The sequence below is a fragment of the Parasteatoda tepidariorum genome, chromosome 5 (genome assembly GCF_982258835.1).
Source record: "Parasteatoda tepidariorum strain Cologne lab strain chromosome 5, Ptep-v5.0, whole genome shotgun sequence".
Lineage (NCBI taxonomy): Eukaryota > Metazoa > Arthropoda > Arachnida > Araneae > Theridiidae > Parasteatoda > Parasteatoda tepidariorum.
In genome coordinates, this window is record NC_141759.1 from 52,739,814 (window position 1) to 52,765,187 (window position 25,374).

Consider the following 25,374-nt stretch of genomic DNA (forward strand, 5'->3'; position numbering starts at 1 on the left):
TTTCTTCAGTTTTCAAAAAATATCATCCATTTCTCACAGTAAAGAAGTCCATACGTTTAAATAGTCTTTTCTTTGTCTTATGGAATTTTTCGAGATTTTTCAATAAAATATTTCTTTACTTTATGATATTTTAGAAAAATGACTTCAATTGTTCACATGTGCCCCTATTGGGGGGCACATCTGAACAAGATTAAAAACACAAAGCAATCATCATATTTCAAAGAAAAAAATCTTCAATATAACAGATAGAGATACGCATTATACTGAAGGGGTTGTAGCTTACTATGTGAATTTAAATTGTACAACAGTACTGTCAATAAGAAAATAATTTTTCAGCTGTACAATAATTTTTCCGCTGTTGGGTTTTTCGCAACTTCATGTTCCTCAGGAGTTGTAATGGGCCTTTTTCTTTCTTCCCTAATACTCTTTTATGCTTTTTTTTCATTTTCTCTATCTTTTCATTTATAGCTTTATCAAGTGTATCAGTTAGAATGCGCAATCAACCATTTAATAAAAATAAAAAAAAATTTTTAAAAAACTAATAAATTAATTATGGAAAATTAAATAATAATAATTTTAAATGCATACATATTTTTTAAACTTAAAATATCATGAGGATAATAATCTTAATACTATGTAGGGGCACATGTGAACTGTTCATATCTGCCCCAGATATTTTGTTCACAAGTGCCCCATCATCCTTCTTAAAGCTAATTTGAAAAATAAGGAAATTTTAATTGAGTAAAAAAAAAAAGAATAATTGTCATAAACTTAACTGAATGTTCAGACAATGGTCTGCAATAGTTAATTTTAGTTTATTTGTTGATTTATACTATGTTTTCACTTGAAGAAGCGAGTGATAATAATATATACAACACCAGCTCATACAAAGAAATTGTCAGAATGGAACAACTAAATGTCTCATTGTTCTGAAAGTTTTGCAGAGAGGTAGGACTAGTACTGCCATCAATTGAAAATTTTTCAAGATTTTTTATTTCAAATCATATTGGTAAAACATACCATGTTCACATGTGCCCCCCTCTCCCCTATCTTAAAATATTCTATGTATTTCTGACTTTTTAAATTAAAACAAAACGAATTTGGTTTTAGCTCCTTTGCTATTTTGATTTATAATTTTAAATGTTATTTACTTATTTTGTCTTTTTCTGAATTTGTGTTAATCTGTTTCATTCTTTGATCAGAAGTTCACATGAAATATTAACAAAGTATTAACAAGAAAGTATTCAGCATAGATCAAGTAAATGCAGAGCATTATTATTAACAAAAAATAAATATTATCAAAATTAAATGCTATGGGCAAACTTACACCCTTCAACATGTTACTATAAAATGATAGCATTATTATAAACTTTATAGATTCTTTTTTTATGACACAGCCATTGGGGTAAATAATTTTTCAATTAATTTTCCTCCCTCTTCATTTGGGGATGTTTTTTTTATTACTACTTTATTTATTAATTCATTATTTTTTGTTGTTGTTGTTGCTTTATTAGTCACCTTGGTGATTTTCATCAAAATTTGAAGAAAGCTAAAATAATCTTATTTTAAGCAGAAAGTCTACCTTTAAATATAGTACTTATAATCCAGAAAAATTCTAAACTTAAATTAATGAAGCAAGCTATGATATAAATAATAAGAATATATATATATATGTGGATTTATTCTGCTTGAGACTTGGTCATATAACAAAAATTATTTACCACCTGGACAAATAAAGCTAAATATAGCATATTTTACAAAACTAAACAGCAATGATTGTGAATTAATTTTAAATGAAGTCAAGAGTTATAATATTAAAAGATCATGAAATAAAGAAATATTATAATCAATATAAATCAATATTATAAATATAAATCAATATTATAATTAAGATAATGAAAATATTTCAGATTGAATTATATACTACAACAATTTGAAGATCATCATATTCAAAATTAATAAGATTATAGACTTATAGCTTAACTTATTAAAGTATTTTGAATGAGTATAATGAAATTAAAACATTCAAATAAAATTTTGAATTATAAAAACTTTAAATATCATAACCACAGCTAATTTGGTTGTAGATATATGGCACAGCTTATTAAATTCATGCCTTGATATTATGAAATTAATCTTAATGTAACAGTTTGGGATACATTTTTTAAAACACCTCGTTTAACTAGAAAAATGGTGTAAAGTTTGGTGTCCTTAATGTCATTTTTACTTTTTGCTCGTTTCAGTTTATAACTGGAATTAATTGCATGAATATTTCTTTTGCACACAATTATAAAATTACTTTAACAAACAAACATTATGTTATTATGAAATTTTTTTCAATATTTAAATAAAAACCCTTACTCTCAAAGTCGCCAATATTATTCTCGTAACTTTTTCCTTGGGACATTCACTTAAGATGTCTGATAGTATTGGAATTACATTGAATCTAAAGAAAGAAGAACAAAACAATTTATTACTGATATAAAGACACTAACATAATTAAAATCATCAAAACATAGAAAATTTTTAAAGTAAAGGCTGTTTAGGAGACTAAGTTTTTAATTGCATCAATTTTAACATAGTAAAAGACAGGGAATAAGCATTTTTTCATAAATTTCAATTTTCAATGCCATTGAAGATATAAAACAATTAAATGAAAAATACAATAAAAGCAAACTAAAACCAGAAAAAAATTACTTTTAACATTTGCACTACTTTTATCAAGTAGAAGGGACTTCAAAATAATATAGAAACACAATACGAAGTATTACTACTTAATTTACACTACTTTTCAGCAAATAGATGAGACTTTAGGTAACCTTAAAGCAGATGTTCAAGAGCAAAAAGTATGCATGTGTTGTCATTGCATGTATTGATATGGCGATTGCTGCTGTTTAATAATTTTTAGAATTTTTAACATTAATTTAAATTTTTTACTTGGAAAGATGTCCTTAGTTTTCTCGTTTATTAAAAAATCAGAAATTTAGTCTACAGTTCAGCAGATTTGTATACTTTTTTGCAATATATATTCAAAATTAGACTAATTTCAAAAAATATTGAGACTTCATTTTTTATGCAACACATAAACACAATATTGCACACATTCAGAAATAAATCAGAAATTCTACTTTCTTTTACATTTTTATATTGAAGAATAGCAATGTAATAAAAAAGAAGACATGGGTACTGACTGGAATGATCCGGAAATATATATATTATTAAGGACTGGTTCATTTTAGTATTTTAAATTTTTGTGGGCAAATTACAACTTATAATATGCTGCTGCATATCTTCACAGCAAATAATGTCTACTTGAGGTTTTTTAAGCATGTCAAAGCTATATATATATATATATATATATATATATATATATATATATATATATATATATATATATATATATATATATATATATATATATATATATATATATCTAAATAAATACAAAAAAAACACGAAAAAATTAAGAAAAATAATAAGTTTCATTTATTGCACATAAGCTGCAAGTAAATAGAACTCATAAAATAAGTTCAAAATGAAGATAAAACAAAGGAAAATTACAGACATATGAAAAAAGGGAGAAAAATAAAAAATAAGAAACAGGGGGGGGAATAAAAAAAATAATAAAGAAAAATCCGGAAAAAAAAAGATAAATTTTTCTTTGCGGATATAATCGTATGGGCTGATGAAAAGATTATATCTTTTATTTTCCGGAATTTTAAAAAAAAATTTATCGTTTCTTTTCCCCTGGATTTTTTATATAATAATAAAATTACTTCTCTCAGGCCTGGTAGCAGAATTTAATTTGCAACACAATCATTAATAAACTCAAATTTGTCTCTGCCCATAACACAGTCAAACAGACACATTATTGTAAAATTTTGGCTGAATATAACATGTATACAGCAAAATCAGCACAAATTCAGAAGTTTAATTTAATTAAATAATTTATAACCTTTTAAATAAATAGAGTAGTTGAATCATTAAAATATAGAATAGGTCCCTATACAGTTCATAAACAGGCAACTAGAGTTTTCGGAAATAAATAATTTTTTTAAAATTTCTCTTGTATTTCAAAATTCTTATTTTTTTTAAATTCTAGTTACTTAAAGCACATTACTAGGAATACTTGAGAGTCATCATTTTTCTTTTGCTTATATATTTGCATATTGGGAAACAAATTTTATTAAGCACCTAAAACAAACAATAATTTAGTAAGTTTACGAATTCAAAATGATACTTCAGTTTCTCCTCTCAATAGAATTTCAGACATGTTTTTTTTTTTTAAAAAATCTGAAATGAAACATAATTTGTGGATGCACTGTTAACCTGCAGTACTTGCTGCCCTGCAGGAGGATTTCTGCTATTAAGCTCTCAAGTAAAGTATCGAATGTGAACAATAAGAACTGCAACAAAATTGAAATAATTCACAAGAAAAATGTTGCCAAAGGAAAGCTAAGGAATGCAGTTAACAATAATAACAATGCATTTTACTGTAACCTACCCTTTGCCACTCATACAGCTCTTTTCTTTTTATTCTCATGAGTATATCTGGCAATCATTATATGAGCCACCAGGCCTATTTGAAGCAACCTCACAGAGAGCTCAACTTTTGACTGCCAGATAGTCCTTATTCATGTTACGTTATTAAAAACAATTTCCTACAACCGGATTTAAAAAACATATGCCTATAATAAACCACCAGCATCAAATCTAGAAAAAACAAAACTAGCAAAAAAAATCTAAATTAAAAAATAAAATCTCACCAATGAATTTAAGAAGGAAATTGATAAATGTTCGAATTAACCAATATTTTCAATAATGTACTGCAAAAGCATACTGTATTTAATAAGTGCAATATATATTTTTAAAAATAAATATATTAGTTGTAAATTGTAAAGCATCAATCAAACATAAAAAATAAAAAAAACATTATGAGAAATATATTTTACTTGTTCATCTTTTCAGCTAATGTAACATTGAAAGTCATCACCCAAATACAAAATATAAGCTGATATTGAATTTGATAGTTTCCTTTTCCAGCTAATACTGTGACAAGCCTAACAAAAGACATTTTTCTATAGTACAGAAATATAAAAATCACAGCTTATTCAGTTACATTCAGTTACTATTTTATGAAATAGATTACAGATACAAAAAATGCACAATTTATTTAATGCAAAATCTTTATAAAATAGCTGAATAATGATTTCAATGCATTATGACCACTTACTACCTTACAGTGTTATACAAAATTTTTTTGTATCCTTTATAAAAATAATTGTTATTAACATTAAATATGGTATTAAAAAACAGATTCAGCTTAATCTTCAGACCAAGAAAATTTTTTTCCTGAAAATAATTTAAACAATTTTTAAATTTCTCCCTTTTCTTTTCAACATGTGTAACAATCGCTAAGCTTTCTAAACAAGCATATTTTACAAATTTCAAATACCAAATTTCTAAATAAAGCTAAATATCACCAATAAAACGCATATAATGGCACACAAAGGGCACACTAAAATTTTGGTTCTATGATGAAGAATTTAACTCAGTTAATATTAATTGTTTCAAAATAATTTTAGTAAAAGGTTCATTAAACATAATTTTAATGAATAATTTATTGTAAAACTTAGTCAAATGTCAACTTAGGACAAAACATAACAGCAAAGAATGTAAAATAATGCTAAGCACATAAGACCTACAACATAATATTGAAAATAAATCAAACAATATATTAGTAGTATACAAAAATAAAATTTTAAAAAAAATAATGAACTCTTACTTGGATATTCCATCAACAGCAACAAAGGCAAGGCGATATTCATCAATTCTGAGCATCATTTGCAAGCAACGAGCAACAGATTGGATGTACTCATTGTTCTAAAAAAAATTTAAAAGAGTATACATCACAATAGAGTATTATTTTTCACATACCATTTCGAATTGCAGATGCTAACTAGAACAAGAATACATTAAATGACATTTTACAAACATTCAGATTTCTAGATTTAACAGCATGTTACGGCCAACTATTATAATAGAGCAATAACTTATCCTGTAAAATCATTATATAGCACAATACTATATGAAAAAGGATGATTTATTGCTTTATGTCAGATCACAGACTCAGTCTAAATTCAATTTCCACAAATTCACAAAAATAACATTATATGTATTTACATTATATTATGTATGTACTACAGGCTAAAGATAAAAAGAGTTAAAAACTGTAACTTTTCCATATGACAAACAAGTTTTAAAATTGAACAGCCAGAAAAAAAAATGTTTCTTTTTCCCCCCTCAGTCAGAATTGATTTAGTTACAACACATTTTAATTTCTTATATCAACTGATATCTAGTATCTCTGATAGAACTATTTCACTAAGCATAAATCTAAGTAAATTTTAAAATAAATCAAAATTTTTTCAGCAAGATTTACAAATTAACTTTGTTTCATAAGATATTAACCTTATTTTAAATTTAACACACACTTTATAATTTCATAATGTGTTGATTGGAAACTACTTTGAATTAAAGATTATTACTTTAAATCTATACCATAATACTTCTTTCGAAACTTTAAAAAAAAAAAAAAAAAATTATAAACGCAGGAAATGATAAAAGCAAATTTTTGAAAGCAGAATTCCTAGCAAATTTTTTTTCTCTACATGTCTATTTTTCAATATCTAAATTTTAAAATGTAGACCTATTTAAAATTTTTCAGTCAAACCATATAATGATATCATAGAGGATATATTAAGAGTAAAAATAATTTAAATAAATCTACTGCAATACTTACTGGCTGTTTGAGTTGATCTTTTAACCATGTTAGATAGTAATTCAAATCAGAGCCATCCATTAACTCTTTACTCCAGCATGCCAATTTAGCTATAATACGACTAGTCTGAAAAGAGCAATAAAAATTTGTAAGGTCCAAAATTTATAAAATTATATTTTAAAATAGTAACAGTAGTATTTTAAAATTCTACTGTTACAGTGATATACCCAATATAGTAAATTATTATAGAAAATTCAAAAACTTAAAATATCTTCATAGATTACAGGAGAATTTTCTGTTGAAAATAAAAAAATAATCACAGACATTCACGAATCTTTATACCAGCAAATATTATACCTATTATTTAGCAAGCACTACAACCAGCTTCCATTTTTTCCTCCTCATCTCATAATGGGATCTGGCACACAAGGGAAGCCTATCAGCTGTTGTCTATTCTTTATTTTAATGTCATTTTTGCCTCACTATGTTTAATAAAACAATGGATTACATCTATTGTTATTAATTGAATAATTACTGCTATTTTTCACAATTAAAAATAAAATTTCAACTGTGCAACATAAGATTTTCAGAAAAAAAAAATAATGGCTACATTTTTAGTCCTGCCAGAAATTATCTCACAGCATAGAAATGTCAGAAATTATCAATTAATCAAACAGCAAATAGTGCAAACAACTCCTTATCGTACAGATTTCATTATTTATTTATATTTCAGAACTCGATAGGTGAATAACAAAAACTGTAATTTCAGTAACTAAAAAAAGGGGGGGGGAAAGAAAAGAAATTGAGCTTTTAAAAAAGAATTTAAAATAATATGAAGTTTTTGCAGTAAGATTTTCAATCATATGTTGGCAATACTTAATCCAACCCAGACAGCCAATATTTAGAAAATTTGATAAGCAACATTATGGAAGAAAACAATGCAAGAGCACCATCAAGGAGTCATGAACAACTTTTAATTACAAATAAAATTTCAAAATAAAAAAATTGGAAAAAAAACAAGGGTTGAGTAACTTTTTACAAACATTAATGGTAATAAACAACTTTCAGTTACAACTAAAACTTTGGAAGGAAAAAAAATTAAAATTTGAAAAGAGAACAAAGATTAAAGTAATTTTTTACAAACATCAATGATAATGGTTTAAATTAACAATACCAAAAAAACATTTTGTTCCATACATTTATTTCATATCATAATTTAAAGCATATGAACAAAAAGACTTATAAGTGTAATTTTCTGTAGTCAAAGAAAATGTTATGTTTTTCTAACAAAGTGATACTCACCATGTTCATAATAAATCCATCTGGTCGATTCAATAACTGCAAAAATGGACTCCAGGTAGAATCACTTTTTTTCTTTGAATGTTTAGGCTTAAACAATTCTACTCTTGATTTATCTTCCTAGAATTTTCATTATAAAATTAAGAAACAAATAAAGTGTTTACGAAAGATTATATATGAATATGAAACATGCAACACTATTTTTAAATAAATAAATAGAAAATTATACACATAAATAACATTTAAAATGTATTTATTATGTGTTCTTTACATCATGCTTAAACATAGTATTTTTTTATAAATTGCCTATTATTATTCAACTTAATGTAGAATATACAATAAAATCTGTCTAAAGAAAAAAATAAAATCTGTCTAAAAAGTCCCTGCAAATCCAGGCTTCATAGTGGCCCGAAAAAACAATCAGGACAATTTTCGAAACAGTACACATATACACCATACTACTTTTAAAAAAGGCAACTGCCAAACAAAAAGCATAATTTTCTCCACTAAAGTGTAATAAAGCAAATTTTACTGCAAATAAATAATAAAAATTACTATAATCCATTAGATAATATTATAATCCATTAAATATATCCATTAGATTAGGGGTGCACAACCTGCGGCCCAATGAAGTGCGGCCCGCGAGAGCTTCTAAACACAATAAAAAAAATTTCAAAAATGGCAATTTTTAATCGCACTTTTAAATCATCACGTTTTGACACAATCAATTTTAACAGATTTTTTAGTAAATGAACGTTTAATGCGTTTTCTTTAAGCCGATTTTATCGTAAATATAAATGATTTTTTTTAAACAGTTATTTCCGCTTTTCTACGTGATTTCGAAAATCCCGAATTTTTATTACAACGCGAGTTTCAGATCGCATAATCACTTTCTGTGCACTTTATTTATGACGATTTCATCTTAAATCTAAGTGATTTTTTATCTTTTTTTTTGCAATTCTTTCTTTTTTTTCAACATTTTTTTCGGCAGTTATTGTTATGTGTTCCCACGCATTATAAAAATTCCAATTATTCTATTACGACATGCAAATTTTAAATCATGCATTTAACACGCTTTATTCGTGCTGAGTTCAGCATAAATATATTTTTTCCCAATTATTTCTATACTTTTCCACATGATTTGGACGATCCCGTTATTTAACTATGATGTTATTACGACATGTGATTGTTAATCGCGCAATTAAATAATCACTTTTTGATACGGTATTTCGGTACAGTTTTATCATAAATCCTAGTTATTTTTCCTTCACTTTTATTTCCGCAACGAATATGATTTGGTCGAATGTGGTAATGAATTGTGATTTGATCAAAAACCAAGTATTCGGCAAAAAAAAAGAAGAAAATCGACTGAACGCCATACACTTGGGGCCAAATAGCAAAATCTTTTAGCAGCATAGCAACACTGAAACTAAAACTTCAATGCTCAGAATAATATTTCCTGGAAAAACGTATTCATAAATTAACTCTAAAAAATAAGGCCAATCAAGAACGTTTTTGAAAATGTCGAAAAGCGAAACAAAGAACATAAAACTCAATCTTAATTTTTGAAAAAGTTTTTTAAAGCTGAACATCTTAGTTTTTCAATTACCAGAAAAAGTCAAGAAAAAAGAATTGAGTCAACAGAAATGCTATTAAAAATTACTACGTTATAATGAAAACGTCTAAAAAAAAGTTTTTTTTATTTAAAGAAAATAAAAAGATAGAAAAAAAGGTTCTTAATTTTTTAAATGAAAATCTTATGCCGAAAATCTCAATTTAAATTTTTCTCATTGCCATAATTTTAGAAGAAAAAAAATTGCTCTAAAATAAATTTTATTAGTAACTTTATTTTAAAAAAAATGCTGAGTCTTAACAAAAATGCCTAAAAAAAGAAAAACAGAAAAAAACAAATATTTCTTAGTTCCGGAAACAAAACTTTAATACTGAAAATCACACTTTTCTATGTTACTGGTTATTTATATTACAGTACAAGGAAAGAGTGATAATAAATTAATAGTATGAAACATTCTGTTAAAATGCTGGGTTATAATAAAAACAGCAGGAAATGGAAAAAAATCCTTCTCAATTCTCAAAGAATCGAAAAAATGACAAAATTGACTTGTCTGATTATAATTTTAAAAAAATAATAATAATAATATCTAAAAATTCAGAAATAAAGAAAACTTAGAAAAATACAGTTCTAAAAAATATTCTGCCGAATATTTGACTGATCATTCAACCAACTGAATTTTTTACAGAAGGGCCAAGTACTCGTTACATCCCTCCCTAATTTAAATGCAATGTTATTGCAACTTGAGAAATTCATAAAATGGCGGAAAACGTGAATTTTTAAACTGCTCACTGTTTGTAGTTTAGATTTCAGTTTTTTGTTGCTTAAGTGATCTTTTTCGATAAAAAAAAAGGAAAATGTTTACGATATAAAAAAATCTAATAATTAATAAATAAAATAATAAAGTGCATTACAAAATAAGCATTTAATTTTATTTTGAACTATCACAGATTTGTTTTTATTATAGGCTTTTGTTTAAAACCTATAAATTTTCTTCCATTAAAATATTTAATTTAAATTTATATTACTTAATTATGACTAAACTTTTTCCTACTTTCATTCTGTGGGGATTGCAGTTTTTTTATTTATTTATTAGAATTTAATTCTAAAATAAATTTTCGTATTGCATATGATAGAAAAAAAAACATTTCTTTTCTTCAATGTTTATTTATTTTGATAAATCTATTGTTCATATGATAAAAATAGCAAGTTTTTTTTTGTAAAAAAAAAGTATAAGTTTTTTTATTTTGAATGAATTCTAATAATGGAACACTACTAAGTTATTGATATGACTAAGTTTATTGATAAAAAAAATGGAACGCTAATGTTTAAATAAACATTACTACATTTGTCATTAACATCTCCAAATACATGTGCGGCCCTTCGTTAGCCAACCTGCTGTGCAAGTGGCCCTTCACTCAAAAAGGTTGTGCACCCCTACATTAGATAATATTTCCTCATATCAATATTTAATTAGAGTTTGTAATCAAGTTCCAAAACATCTTTAATCAAATAATTTTAAAGTAAGTTTTCAATAATCTTGAAACAGAAAAACAATGAATTTGACATGTAAAATAATGTAAAAGGTGACCAATGAAAATTTTTAATGGCTACAGAACTAAGTTTATTATTTATCAAAACAAACAATTCCTTCTTAATGTTTTATTTTTTTAAATTTTAAAGAAATATTTAAATGTTTTTCCATAATTAAAAACATAACTTGCTGCTATTTATGGAAATTTTTTAAAGCAGCACTATAATGCTTGTATAAGGTGGAAAATTGTCTAAGAAACATATAATGTTCTAAACCAATACTATCTCGAGAATTCACTATAGAATATTATCTCAATCTTCATACCGTATTTTAAGGCATATTTAAAAAAAATTCAGTATTCATTTAAAAAAAATTATACTCAAAAATATCGTACATACATTAATAAAATAATGTGCTTCTCAGGAAAAAATTTTTGTACATCATACACACCTGCAACATATCATCGATCATGATAAGAATATACTGCAAAGTTTGATCTTTGGATATATGTCCCAGCATACTCAAGAATGTTTTAGAACACTGGCTTCCTTGAGTCTCTAAGATAGCATCCCGAGATTTCTTGTCTCTAGCTTTATCAAATGCAATGATAAAGTTATAATCATCCTGATTAATCATATTACTCCTGTAAAGATTTGAAAAAGATTTAAAAAAATTTTTTTTTCATTTCTCGTAAAAACAAAGCATTTGGTTATTAAAAAGAAAACACATATACTTTCCAAAAAGTCTAATAAATTAAGATTTTAGAAATCTATTATAAAATTTCTTATGTTTAATGGGGTAAAAAAAAAAAAAATTTCATGGTTAAGAAAAAAAGTTTAAAAAACATCTTGATGACTATTTTTCTAAGGTTCACTTAAGGCTTTACACAATTAATGAACCATTAGTATTTGAAAATATAAGTAATGAAAAGGAAATAATTAATAGTATTGTTTAAAAAAAAAAAAGGAGAAATTGAATGTGGAGTTTTATAATCAAATCAAGCCTTTCTTTTTTCCTTATTGCATTGTTTCTTGAACAATACTTTTTTTTTTTTTTTAAATAAAAAAAGAAGAAAGTTGTAGCATTCAGCTTCTCACCTTATTCTGCTTATACAGAAATATTTTTTAAAAAAATCATAAATTTAATACAGTAAAAATTACATCAAATTTAAAAGTACATACAAAACAAAAAATACAAATGATTATAGATTTTTTAACCAAAAATACACAATTATATAATATTTGAGCTCATTTAGATTATTTTATTCAGATTATTAATATGAAAAATAAGTTAGCTTTCAAAAATGACATAGTTATGTTCAAACATCAGAGTTTAATTTTATTAATATTATATAATAATCAGAATAAATAAAATCAAGCAAAAATTTATTTGGAACAATCAAAGTTATTTTTAACAGAAAATCATTGATTGATTGCTTCAATGTTCTTAGACAGCAAAATATAAGTTTAGTGAATTGTAAAAATCAAATAACAAAAGTTATATAAATGATGCATGCTTCATTAAACATATTTGTTAGTGTTTTACAAGATTGTATACACCAGTAACAATAAAAAAATCATTCTTTTTAAACATTATTAGCATGGGATAATTGTTAACTACTACTCAAATTTACAGTCAACTAATTAAGACTAATTTAATGATCTGAAATTTTTGCATGGATGATTTGCATGGATTAAGTTTACACGAATTTTCCAAGAACAAAAAGAATAGAATGCAGATAAAAAAAATAATTAATTTCCTTATATTGATATATATGATATATAATATAAAAAGCATACAATATAACATTAAGTAAACTTTAATTCAATATATGAATTATTTTATTTTATCCGAATGATGATATGAAGATGATGTGAAATCACTCTACACATAAAAAAAACATTCAGAAATCTATAGTTTTCTTAAACTTAGCTCACTAGAATAAAGAATATATATACAACTAAACAAGAACTTACTGAAGGTATGACATCCAATTAACCATCTGAGATCGAATTTCAGCAGCTCGCTGTTGCAGAGCTCCAGTGGCATCTAATACACCTGAAAGAAAACAATTATTAATACAAAAATACAATTAAATTAATAGAGCTATTTATCTAGAAGCAGAATCACATCTAAAGTTCAGCAACATTTTTTATAATAAACATTTTGTGTGGGTATCGTCAAAAATGGACTAACAAATTATTCTGTTCAATGATGAATAATTTTATTTTGTAAACTAAAATTATAAAACATGAAACCATAATTAGTTTAATAAATTAAAATGTAATCATAATAATGGAACAAAATTAATTAACAGGATATAAAAATTTCATCATATTTTTAAGCAAAGATGTAGATATAAATAATTCTACTTCAAACATAAATTGCTCAGCAGGATTATTCTGCAACCTTTGTCACAATTTTGAGTATTTTCTGCTTTATATAGTTAACTTTTAAAACACACAAATAAATAAAATAAAAAAAAGTATTAAAAGCAGCAACAAATAAATAAAATAAAAAAATAATTTTAGAAAGAGAGATAATTTAAATACTTTTATAATAAATAAAAAGTAATGCATCGATTTTTTTGATATTTTCCTTACGAAATGAAATCCTTGATGGAAAACTTTAGATAATCAAATATACTTTTTAATAAATCAAAAATGCTTTTTAAGGATTGTTATTACACAATACAAATATTTGTCAGATTTTGTAGCCAAGAAACTTTTTACGAGTTTCCTAACATCTCTTAACAAATAGTTTAGCACACAACCTCTTAATTATGAGTTGCCAGTAGAAAATCTTCAAGAAATGAATCATAATTGTTTTGATTTTGAAGCAGTTTAAAAAAAACTTGAAACTATGATTTAAAGTTAATTTATATTAATAATTAGAGAGATACTCATGAATGCATAAATGTATTACTAGATCATATATTTTTATAATTATCATAATACAGTTTAACACACTTCTAACGAATTCTGATTTAATGAAGAAATTAGAAACACTTGGTTGAAACAATGTTAAGTCTAAAGGAACATAACTCGCTATTATTAAAAAAAAATTTATAAAAAGCAATATTTCAGTGATTCATATAAATTCAACTTAGTTTCAACTCACCAGCTCAACTAATTCTTTCTTGGATATTTTTTTATTTTGATGCTTTTCAGGCCAAAGAATTCCTTATTTTGATGATTTACTAGTCAATAAATTGTTTTTTTATGTTTTTTAAGCCAATGAATTTCTTTATTTGAATGTTTTTCTTGTTGACAAATTCCTTTTTGAGCCATGAGTCTTACTTGAAGGACAATAATAATACACAAGAGATACAATATAACAGTTTAAAGTAAATTAAGTAATTCTTTAGAACTGTAGAGAAAAAAAAATACTAAATTTCTAATTTAGTAAGTGTGCATGAACTTTTAAAATTTTTTCACAAATCTACTTTTTACAAGCACTCAGTAATAAGCAAATATTTTGATCCCTTTGTGCTCTTTATAATTGAGTTCAACTGTACCAATTTTAATATGATGTTGCAATTTTGTCAGAGAACAAGTAATGTTCAATTTCGCAATCACCTAGATATTTCTACATTATCAAATGTTCATACCGATATAAGAACAAAAAAATCAGTGAGAAAAATTGAACTAAACATTTATCTGATGATATATTATTGATTATATAACATTTTATAATATTAATTATATATGACTTAATACACATTCTCTGTTGAAATTCAGATTATTCTTAAATACAGCAAGTCCAGTTCAAGTTTCTCTTGAAATAAATAATAGAATAACTACAGAAATTCAGTTATTTACTTATTATGTTAATTGTTTACTACAATAAAATATAACAGTTTGAGAAGATTTTATAATAATTTTGGATCTTTATTTACAGTTTATATTAATATTTTAAGAGGTTTATATTAAGACTTGCATTTACTTAAAATTTTTAAGCAGTTTTCATAAAAATATTCAAACGTTTATCGAAATAACTATTTTTACAGCAATAGCTCAACGTTAAGAATTATGAGAGGCTAACCATAAACATAAGAACAAAACATCAAAGCATTAAATTGTAAACATACAAAATTCATCTTCAATAAAAATTATACAATTTTATTTATTTATTTTTGCATAAAATTGTGACCCATCCCTTCATAGTGGCCGATTACAAAACATATATTTGTCCATATAAAAATTAAACTAACCTTCCTTTTCTATGTCATCAGATAAAGACGAAAGCTTCGGCTTAAGCTCCATAATAGCTTAGAAATGGAAAATTATACAATTGTAAAAATTAGAGGCCTTTAATCTAAATTTTTGTATAACCAAAACAGAGATCTGCAAAAATCCAGACGACCTCACAATCACATGACAGCACAAAATGATAATGCCACCAAAAATTAAAAATCTTTTTTTGTAAATAAAACTGTAAATACTTCTTTGTAAGGTAAAAAATTGCGTTTATTTGTAATAAATGCAAATCAAAATTAATAAAAATGGAAGAGAGTGTATGGATAATTTTATGAATTTATTAAAAAATTTATGGCAACAAAAAGCTAATTCCCCTTTGCGTTCTTAAATAACACTGAATCTCTTCCGTTCACTCAGTTTATTTAGTCTTTTAAACTGTTCGCAATGCTACTTAATGTATTTATATTTTTCAAACTCAAACATTGAAACCGTAGAGAACGTATAAATGAACGGCAGGGGCAACCTCCACAACTGTCTCGTGTAAGTAAACAATTCAAGAAAATTTATTTTTGTGTTTTGAAACTGAAACTTTTATTTTTCTGGTACATTTTTGAATCGTATTATATTATTATTAATTCACTATGAATCAATTTGTTTGGATTTGTTATTGATCTAGTTATATAATTTAAAAGTAAGTGTCAAAACTTGTACCTTTTTTATTTGTATGTGGTGCAATCGGAGTACGGAAATATCCCCCAATCAGAATAGCTTTGATTGTAATTGTCAATAAATTCTAAATTTGGGATTACATTTCGATATAAAAAATGTTTTTTTCCCTTTAATCTCTCTAAGACTGTCTTTCTCTTTATTGTCCTATATTACACTGAAAGAAAAGAATGTGTGACCTTTTTCTGCGATTAAACTTTGTACCTTTCCTCAACAACCGCTAACCGTACAACTCTCACTCATGCACTAAATACATTATCTACAACATTTTTTATTCAGATACAGTTTTTAAATTTGTCATCAATTGTTTGTGATTACATGCAGCTTCTATTGGGATTACATACAGCTTCTATTAACATCAAAAAATTTCCTCATTTTTAACCTGTGTCAAGATATTTTCCGTGGTTTGATAATTACAGGGCTGATTGTGCTCCCGAAAAAATACGGATTTCCGGAATTTTCGCTACCAGTGATCCGGTAGTTTCCGGAGATCAAAGGTCCAGACGTTTCAAAAAATCTTTGATCACAGAAGTTTCCGGAAATCAAATTTTCAAAGCTGGAACTTAAAAGTACAGTTTATTTTATTTGTTTGTAAGGGAGAGCCAGAGAGATACTTTATAAGCTTATATTCATGATTAATATTCATTTTTTATCAGTAAATAGTTGTTATAATCATAAACTCAAGAAAGAAAGACATATTTGTAAATTTTAATTACTTCTCCGGGTCATCATAGGTATGTGTAAATGGTATAGGTATGTGTAATATTTTAAATATATTTTAAGTAAACTAAGAAATATTGAGAAAAAGGAAGAAAAAAAAACTTGTTTAAATTTTTTTCAATTTAAACTGTTTTTTTTTTTTTTTTAACTTGGGAAATTTTCTGGAATTTTGACTTGGGCTCACAATCACCCATGCAATTACCCTTCTGACGCGGTTCCTAGAATAGCCCACCCCGTGGCGACTTTTTGAAATCTGCTCACACTAGGTTTCTGGAAGATATTTCAGGGATATATGTTGCAACCTTATTTCAAGTTTTTATTTTATTAATATTTTAATAAATTTGTAAAAATTTAAATTTTTTTTTAAATAATTAAAAAAGAGCATTGATCCAAGTAATAATAAACCTTATTTTAAAAAGTCGTCAAGGAGTGGCCTATTCTAGGATTTTACTAACATCTGAAAAGAGTTCGCGCGAAACTGTGAAAAACGTTTCAGCTTGGTACAAATAACAAAAGTAAAATTCATATTCACCCCTATACAAACTGCTATACCTACATATTTCTTTAACTTACTAGTAATTACATTTGGAACTAATAGGTACACATATGGAAATGTTTCCTAGGTTGATCCTACTTAAAATTTCTTCTAATTTAATGTGTCATTTTAGCCCATGATTTTGTTAATTTTGACAAGACTTAAAGGAATCTATCCTAAGGGAAGGGATTTTATCCCCAGTTGTGGTTTGAATCCTGCCCAACTTCATATTGATGGGTATCAGCTTTTCTGAGAAGCAATGACAACCTGTGTACAATGCTGACCAAATTGCTACAATCATATTGTTGGTTACAAAATAGTGAAACCTTAACCTCCATGGCCCACAGCGGGCTGTTGTGAAAATATTTTCCTTTTTTATCACGCCAAAAAATCCTAATTTTATTTATATGTACTTAAAAATTTTAAGAATCTTTCTTTGATTATGAAGTTTTAAAAGCAAATGGTGTAGTTTATGCTTAAATAAAGATATTGAAACTGGTTTCTGATGGGGAGATGTATAATTCCAAAGAAAAAACTATTTTGCAAACATTTATTTTTCCTTTTTTCTGTAATGTTTCTTATAAATATTTATAATTTTTTTTTAATTTTATATAATACTTCTTAATCTATTCAACAAATAAAACCAATTTGATTAGTTTTTAAATCAGCTTTTATATTAAATTCATATAAAAATATTTTAGATTATTTTGTTCTTTAAAATAAAGGTAAAATAAAGCTCAATTATTTTACCTGGTGGCTCCTCTTTTTTTTAAAAAAGCTGTGCTTCTCTAATTTTAATCCTTTTTAAAGAAAAGTTTAAATTAGTTGGAAGGAAAATGAAGATTCTTGAAAATGGATTATAAATTTTTTTTAAAAAATTTAAAAGCGATTTTGCAAAATTTTAATGATTAATTTGAGATTTCTGTTTCTGGTGGCTTGTTTCTTTTGTTAAATCTCACTATAACAAAAGAATCTGTAGCCATCCGATGTTTTTAATTAATGTATTTTTTTAAAATGTTTTCTTATAAATAAAACTAGGTACTATCTTTAGAAGTACCGAAGCAATTAATAAGTATTTTTAGACCCATCCTATTGACTTAATTTATGTTTATTCCTTTAATAAAGATAAGTTAGGTAACTAAATTAAAATTTCGCTATATAATTCTTCCAATTGTTTCAAAATTTTTCAGAACCATAGTACTCATGTTTCCTTAATTATTCATTTCGCAGCATTATTTCAGGTGATTTGTTTTGCACTAGTTTGCAAATCTTTGAAAACGACATTATTGGAAATTGAAAAACTTGCTACGATGGATTTCAATAGAATTTCGTATCCCATTGTATACCCACAATATTCATCGTGGGTTCCATATAATGCTGTACCGGTACAAGATGTCAGATTTGGAGGTAATTCTAAAACAAAATTTGGTCTTCACTTATCTATACTTTACTGCCACTTATCTCTACTTCATAAGATCTTCTTTTAATTCTAAAGGTTTAGTTTGATTAATGACATTAAATAACATAAAAAAGAGAAAAGCTATTACTCATGCTCATAATCATGAATAATATAGTCGCAGTGTAGATTCTATTATTTATTTTCAATTATTGCTTAGATTTGTGAATATATCTTAAAATAATGTCTTTTTTTTTTTTAATCTTTCATCTTTTTCTTTAAAGGGTAAATTCAATTTCAATATTTTGAAACCATTTTTAGTCTTTCACAAAATTTTGTTTTTCATAGTTAAGTTTGATACTGAATTTCTAGTCTTTCATAACAGAATATTCACTGAAGTTTGACTCTCAAAGTTAAGATTATCCAAAAACTTACTAAGTTTATCAAGAAGGAAAAAAAAAATTATTACTTATTTTTATTTATTTATTCTACTTTGGAAATTTTCTTACTTTTAATTTTCAATTCTTAGACAGGACGAAAAATGTTGCATATTACACAGTGTATTTCCTCTTTAATTATTTAAAAAAAGTTACTTTGTGAAATTGCTGCTACAATTTGCAAAGAAATGCATTGGCTATATCAATATTGGGATTTCTACTCTGCCATCCATTTATAATAAACTTCTTTACTTTTCTTGGTGTTTTATCCCTTAGAAAAAACTTATGGACAAATATTGCCATCTAATATAAACAATGAATGCATTTTACTGATTTATAAAGCAAACATTGGTAATAATCTAAAAAGTTATAGCTATGATGACCAAGGGTGTCACAACAGGGGTGTTAGGGATCGGTTATCACCCCCCTCTCAATATTTCCAGGTAAGGGTTGCCAGTTTTAAATTTATTCAGTGAAATATCTGAAGACGTTTACTCTATTTATTTATTTATTTTTGTATACATTATAAGAACGGCCAATATTTTCATTTTGTGATCAATAGAAGCCATGATCATTGAAAGTGGAGTTTTGTGTGGTATATATCCCCATTCTTTCCAGGTGAAGGCTGTTTTACATTCATTTTGCCAAAAACACCTAAAATCATTCCTCTTTTTTTCCCTTTCTTTTTATTTAATAATAAGAACTGCAAATGTTTTAATTTCATCTTAAAAAGAAAAGTAGAACAAAAGGCCATGTAGGTAAAATTATTGGCTTCTTTTTAGATGAAGACCACCAATTTTTCTATTGAAAAAGCTATTAATTCTAGATTTTCTTTAAAATTTAACGTGCATGAATCTGCATATATTTTTATTTCCTGATCATATATTAAATTGAAAGGAGCTATGTAAAACATTGTGTTGAAATTTATCAACATTTCAATATTTTAAGAAAAAATCTATATCCACCATTAAATGCAAAAAGAAAAGAAAATTAAAATATCGATTGTAATATACAATAGCTGCTTCATATATAGGAATATAAATCATTGAATTTAGTACCGATAAAATGCAGTCTGATAATTGAATTTTGTGCAACAAACAAATTTAAATTAAAATAATTTAAAAATTGATGATGTTTGATTTATAAAAAAGGTACTAAACTTGCTATCAGAGCCTATTTTTTTTCTATGCAACTTAAATATTGAATGAAAAAAAGTTACGATATAAGAAACTAAAGCTTAATAAAAATGTTTTCCTAATATCTATGGATAAGATATATTAATGAGTAAAATGTACACCATTAATCTAAAATATGACTTAAAATATTTGTACAATCAAGATCGACAGTACCATAAATATTATTACATCTAATTAGTTAAAATTTTTCCAGCTGAAATATTTGTACTATCAAGATCGACTGTACTATAAGCATTATTACGTCTAATGTATTAGTCTAAATTTTCGAGCTGTGAGTATGTCAGTGCATGGTAAATATATTTATCTGGACTTAAATTTTATTTCCTTCCGATCTCATTAATCCATGTTTCATAATCATCAATACAATTGAAGTGCCTGGCAAAAATGGCTTATAACTCAGGATTTCGATCTGATTGCTCATTTATTCAAAAAATAATTATAGTAGGGTTCTCTAAATAAAATAAAAACTGAACACCTTAATACCTCTTGATCTAATTATCAAAATATCACGTATTAAGATGCAGTCTCAATGGTCAAAGAGCTTAACTTAAATATGCTACTTAGTTTAACGATTACAATATTTTAAGTTATGAAATCAGACACACAAACGTATTTTCTCTGAATAAATATACCTTTTTTTTCTATGAATTTGAATTGTTGAACCTCAAAATATGAAAAATATAGTTTAGATATAGGACAGAATGAGAATTTTTTTATTTTTTTTTGCATAGAATGATCCTTTTCATATTTTTTTTGCATTTGAATCTGCGAGTTTTAAAATTCTATGCAAACATTGTTTGATTTTCTTAAGTAGTTCGATGGATATTCGGAAATACGTATGAAGCGTAATTGTGTAATGAACATTAGGGTGCTTAATGTTCATGCATGATTATTATTTAACATTTTTAGTTATTATTCTTAAAATTCCGATCACTAGATCAAAAATTAGAAGAAAACTGTTTTTTCCTCTTTTTATTTATTTATTTATTTTTTTTGCATTGACAGGTAGTTAAATTTTTAGTTTTTAGGAATTATTCTTAAAAATCCGATCACTACATCAAAAATTAGGGAGGGGGGACGTTTTTTTTCTTCTTCTTTTTTCCTTTTTTTTCTTCTTTTTTTGTATTTAGCAAATGAGCGTTGTGTTATTACAATAAATGTGTAACACTCTCCCCAACTTGAAGCTTTGACATTACGATGACTCTGATTATGTTTTTTGCAATCATAAAGTTCTTTAATCTTAGATATTAAAACAAAGGCCTATAATATATGAAAATAAATTATTTTTGAGTTCTTTAAATGAGACAAAAAAATAATGCTGAAAAAGGCACTATAAAAAGTATAAGTGTAATATAAATGCAAAAAATCGAAAGTATTGATTGTAAAACACGAAAATTTTATTTTCTCTCTTACAAAGAATAAAGAACTAAATGCATAATTTTTAATTTATTTTCTGCCTCTAAAATTTATTAAAAAAACTTTCGAGGAATTTTAAATTTTCATACATCTTCCCAGTTTTTTTAAACTTTGGGACGGTCTTGCAAATCTAAAAAAAAAATTACGGAGGGGGGAACATTTTGCTTTGAATAAAATGTTGTCGAGTAACAGCCCTCTCAACAAGTGTTGAAATTTTTTTTAAATGTTTGTCTGTATATTTAAAAAAATGCAAACGACACAACCATTGTTTTGGGTGTTCAACTTTGGGATGCACTTTGTTTTGCTGCTCAGAAACTATAATACAATGGAGTGTGAAGAAATTTGCAGGGTGTGTGGCGGAACAAAAAAATTTTTTTACTTTTTATAATTAGTCCGAGAATTATTAACTGTTAAACTTGCAGTAAAAAATACGGGGGCCGCTCTATACACCCTTGAAATGCAACTACTGAACTGGAATTTGACGTGATGAAAGGTCCATATTAGTTTATGGACTTAAGTCGAACTTGTTTTCGAATAATTTGCTCAAAAGTTAGTGCTATTTTAAGTGCTCTTTCCGTGAACATTTTGCTTTTTTCCCCTCGCTTTATTGGTAGGTCGTAGAAAAATGTACAGGGAGTACGACGAAATAAAAAAAAATGTAACGTATTAATGATTAGTTCGAGAATTATTAATTGTTAAACTTTGAATAAAGAAATGACGATCTGCTGTGCCGCTGAAATGCAACTACGGAGTTGAAACTTGACATGTTAAAAGAATTTTCGTAAAAAGCAAACATTTTTTTTTAAAATTTGTTCGAAAGTTATTACAATTTTAAGTGCTTTTTGTGTAAATATTGTGCAGGTTTTTTCTTTCCTGTAAATTTTGGTTATTCATCCATTGCTGTGAAAAAACGTATTTTTCTCCCTCGAGATCTTCATTTTAAATCCTCGAAATTGAGTTGATGTCCATCAAAAGTAACTAAAAGAAGAGAGAGACAGATTTGATATTGCCAAATATCAATATTTAAAAATTTTGAAATTCGATGGTTGAGCTTGTAATTCTACATAATTTTTTACATCATGAAATAAAGCTTTAAGTAGCTACTCGCATTTATTCTTAGTTATTTACTTGCTTTTCACGGCAACTGTTAAAAACAGAGTTTTGTACAATTATGAAAAAAACGGTGAAAATGAAAATCCTCATAGCTTTTTCCTTCGAACGGGGTACTAATATATTACATACATGTAGAACTCTACTTTATATCTTAGTAACAGATTACTAATAAAGAATTAATCTTAAAGTCATGATGCATTTGTCTGAGGTACCCTAGTGTGACACGGAACATTTTTTGGATATCTTTGATAAAGAATACGAACTTAAGTTTCAACTTGTTTCACTAAAGAAAAGGCGAATGTAAAATTTCCATATATTATTACGCTAGAAAAAGTTATAACATTAGCATGAAATTATATTATTTCACTATACCTATTTATTGTACACATATTATTTATTGCACACCTTAAATATAACACTGGTTTTGGTATTGCCCTTGAATAAACGCGTTCCACATCACGGAAATGTTTTACAAAATAACGCTTATTTTTGAAATCGTTTGCCAGTAATAAAGAACTCGTTTGCTTCATTTTACCATCTAGGCATACATTTAAATTATGCCACAATAACAAAAGATAATTATTATACGCTTCTAATGTAATATAGCTCATAAGGTACTTACATGAAGGCATGAACAATTTTGACATTTTCAATTTCGCGGATCTATCTCACAAAGTAAAGACGTGTTTTTGAAATCGTTTTCCAAAAATGAAGAGAAGTCGTCTGCTATTGTTTTGAAAACTTCGCACGTCAACTATCAACTAAAGTCAGTAAAATGTTTTTCGTGTTAAGTAACAAATTGAAATGAAGGAATTGACGGCACCGTTTTTTAGTTAACCTTCGCCGAGAATTTTTTCTCTTAGCTATCATTATTATACAGCGATCGCTAATATGAAATCCGTGCCTTCGAAGCCTTGAAACCAGTTTACTCCGAATTAGTATGTTTCAGACTCTTGAATAATTTCTCCTGTTTACTTGTCTATTACGTAATGTATTTCTCATCGCACGCTTTCACTATTGAGGATACATGACCAGTTATTTAATTCCAATATAATTCAATGTCATCTTCGATTTGGTATGAATCGATTTTATTTGTGGACTTAGAGATATCAAAAATAGATTAATACCAATCAAAATATATTTTATCAAAAGTATGTATTGTTTTTATCCATCTATTTACACGCGCTGATCAATATGATTTCTTTTTAATTATTTATTGTGTCCTACGCAGCATGCAGCTGTTCTTACACAGTTATTGCATGCTTTCTATTATTTTATCTTTGCTTTTTCCCCAAAACCTATGAAATTGATCGAGAAATCGGGATAATATTTCTGTAATTTTCCACTTCGGTTTTTCGTTAGATTTCGAAACTGTTCTAAATTTTAGATATATTTGTCTTTTCTCTTTAACGGGAGGCCGCGAACTTATTAGTTTCATATTGTTAATTTAACTGTGTTATTTCCTAAAATTGAAAAATTAGAAAGAATGTTTTCTATCAAAAATTCTCTAAAATTATCTTTTAAATTTTGCACTACTATTCTTATTATTTTCCTAAGTTAAAAAAATAAGTAATTTAAGAAATTCTCAAAATATATCTTTTAGTTTGCGCTCATTGTAGCTGTAGTTTAGTTTGCTATCAAAAAGCTTTTCGATATACCTTACATTTATTTCATAATATTCATATTTTCTTTAATGAGAAAGAAAAGTTTTTCTTATTTCTATCTCTCTTTTTAAGCAAATGATTTTGAAAATATCTTAAGTAATTATTTTATTTGTTTATATTTTGTGCATATTTTATTTATTATTTTGAAAAAATTTTTCAAGAGAAATATGGACAAAAAATTTTTACTTGAACATTCGATATATCCTCGATTATATTATCAATATTATCTCCTCTGTGATTTGTAATAATATGGATCTTAAATTTTCATAGATTAAGAAGATTTATAAATTTTTCATTTTTATAATCTAATAAATTACTGTCTTCTTCATATGAAATTTTTTTTTTCAGTCAATACGAGTAAAATAAAATGCATTTATTTACACTTTTGAAAAATTATAATTAGTTATGTGAAAAAAATTGCATAAAGCATTATTAAATTAATGAATTGAAGTTATGGTGTAATTGAAAATCTCATTTTTAAATGCTATTCGTGAATATTTAACTGACATAACAGAATAATTTCTATCTATGAAGAAGAAAAAAAACTAAATTGTGTTATAATTAAAAAAAAATTTATAAGAAAATATTTTTTATCTTATTTTTCCAAATTGGCAATTTTTAAGCCATAAATGTATTGATAAATTCTAATAGAAGTGCAATTAGGGTAGAGATTAAATTATTAGTAACTTTTTTATAGCAACATAAACTGTACAATTTTTTATACTATAAATTTTTTTAAATATGAAAATTTTTTCTGTACTATAAATTTATTGAAATTTATACTGTAT

The 25,374-nt window shown here is 25.9% G+C and overlaps 2 protein-coding genes across 13 annotated transcripts in view; one reads left to right on the plus strand and one right to left on the minus strand.

Annotated features, from left to right (window-relative positions):
• VhaSFD (V-type proton ATPase subunit VhaSFD) overlaps positions 1 to 23,746 on the minus strand; it is a 34,951-nt gene extending 11,205 nt beyond the window's left edge. For 2 of the 4 annotated variants that reach the window (XM_071185193.2, XM_016069422.5), the window contains exons 1-8: positions 23,545 to 23,746; positions 13,161 to 13,242; positions 11,635 to 11,827; positions 8,084 to 8,200; positions 6,803 to 6,907; positions 5,786 to 5,883; positions 4,953 to 5,060; positions 2,362 to 2,446 (exon numbers count right to left, since the gene is read on the minus strand). In XM_071185193.2, coding sequence (XP_071041294.1) covers positions 2,362 to 2,446; positions 4,953 to 5,060; positions 5,786 to 5,883; positions 6,803 to 6,907; positions 8,084 to 8,200; positions 11,635 to 11,827; positions 13,161 to 13,242; positions 23,545 to 23,569 — 813 coding nt within the window. In that variant the 5' untranslated portion in view covers positions 23,570 to 23,746. Of the gene's footprint in view, positions 1 to 2,361; positions 2,447 to 4,952; positions 5,061 to 5,785; positions 5,884 to 6,802; positions 6,908 to 8,083; positions 8,201 to 11,634; positions 11,828 to 13,160; positions 13,243 to 15,397; positions 15,740 to 23,544 lie in introns of those variants that run through there. The other 2 variants (XM_016069421.5, XM_016069423.5) reach the window with 2 other exon arrangements.
• LOC107452822 (RNA 2',3'-cyclic phosphatase angel2) overlaps positions 15,785 to 25,374 on the plus strand; it is a 30,096-nt gene continuing 20,506 nt past the window's right edge. Inside the window, exons 1-2 of one of the 9 annotated variants that reach the window (XM_016069416.4) lie at positions 15,790 to 15,923; positions 18,595 to 18,771. In XM_016069416.4, coding sequence (XP_015924902.1) covers positions 18,675 to 18,771 — 97 coding nt within the window. In that variant the 5' untranslated portion in view covers positions 15,790 to 15,923; positions 18,595 to 18,674. Of the gene's footprint in view, positions 16,075 to 18,594; positions 18,772 to 23,722; positions 24,074 to 25,374 lie in introns of those variants that run through there. The other 8 variants (XM_016069414.5, XM_016069413.4, XM_071185190.2 and 5 more) reach the window with 8 other exon arrangements.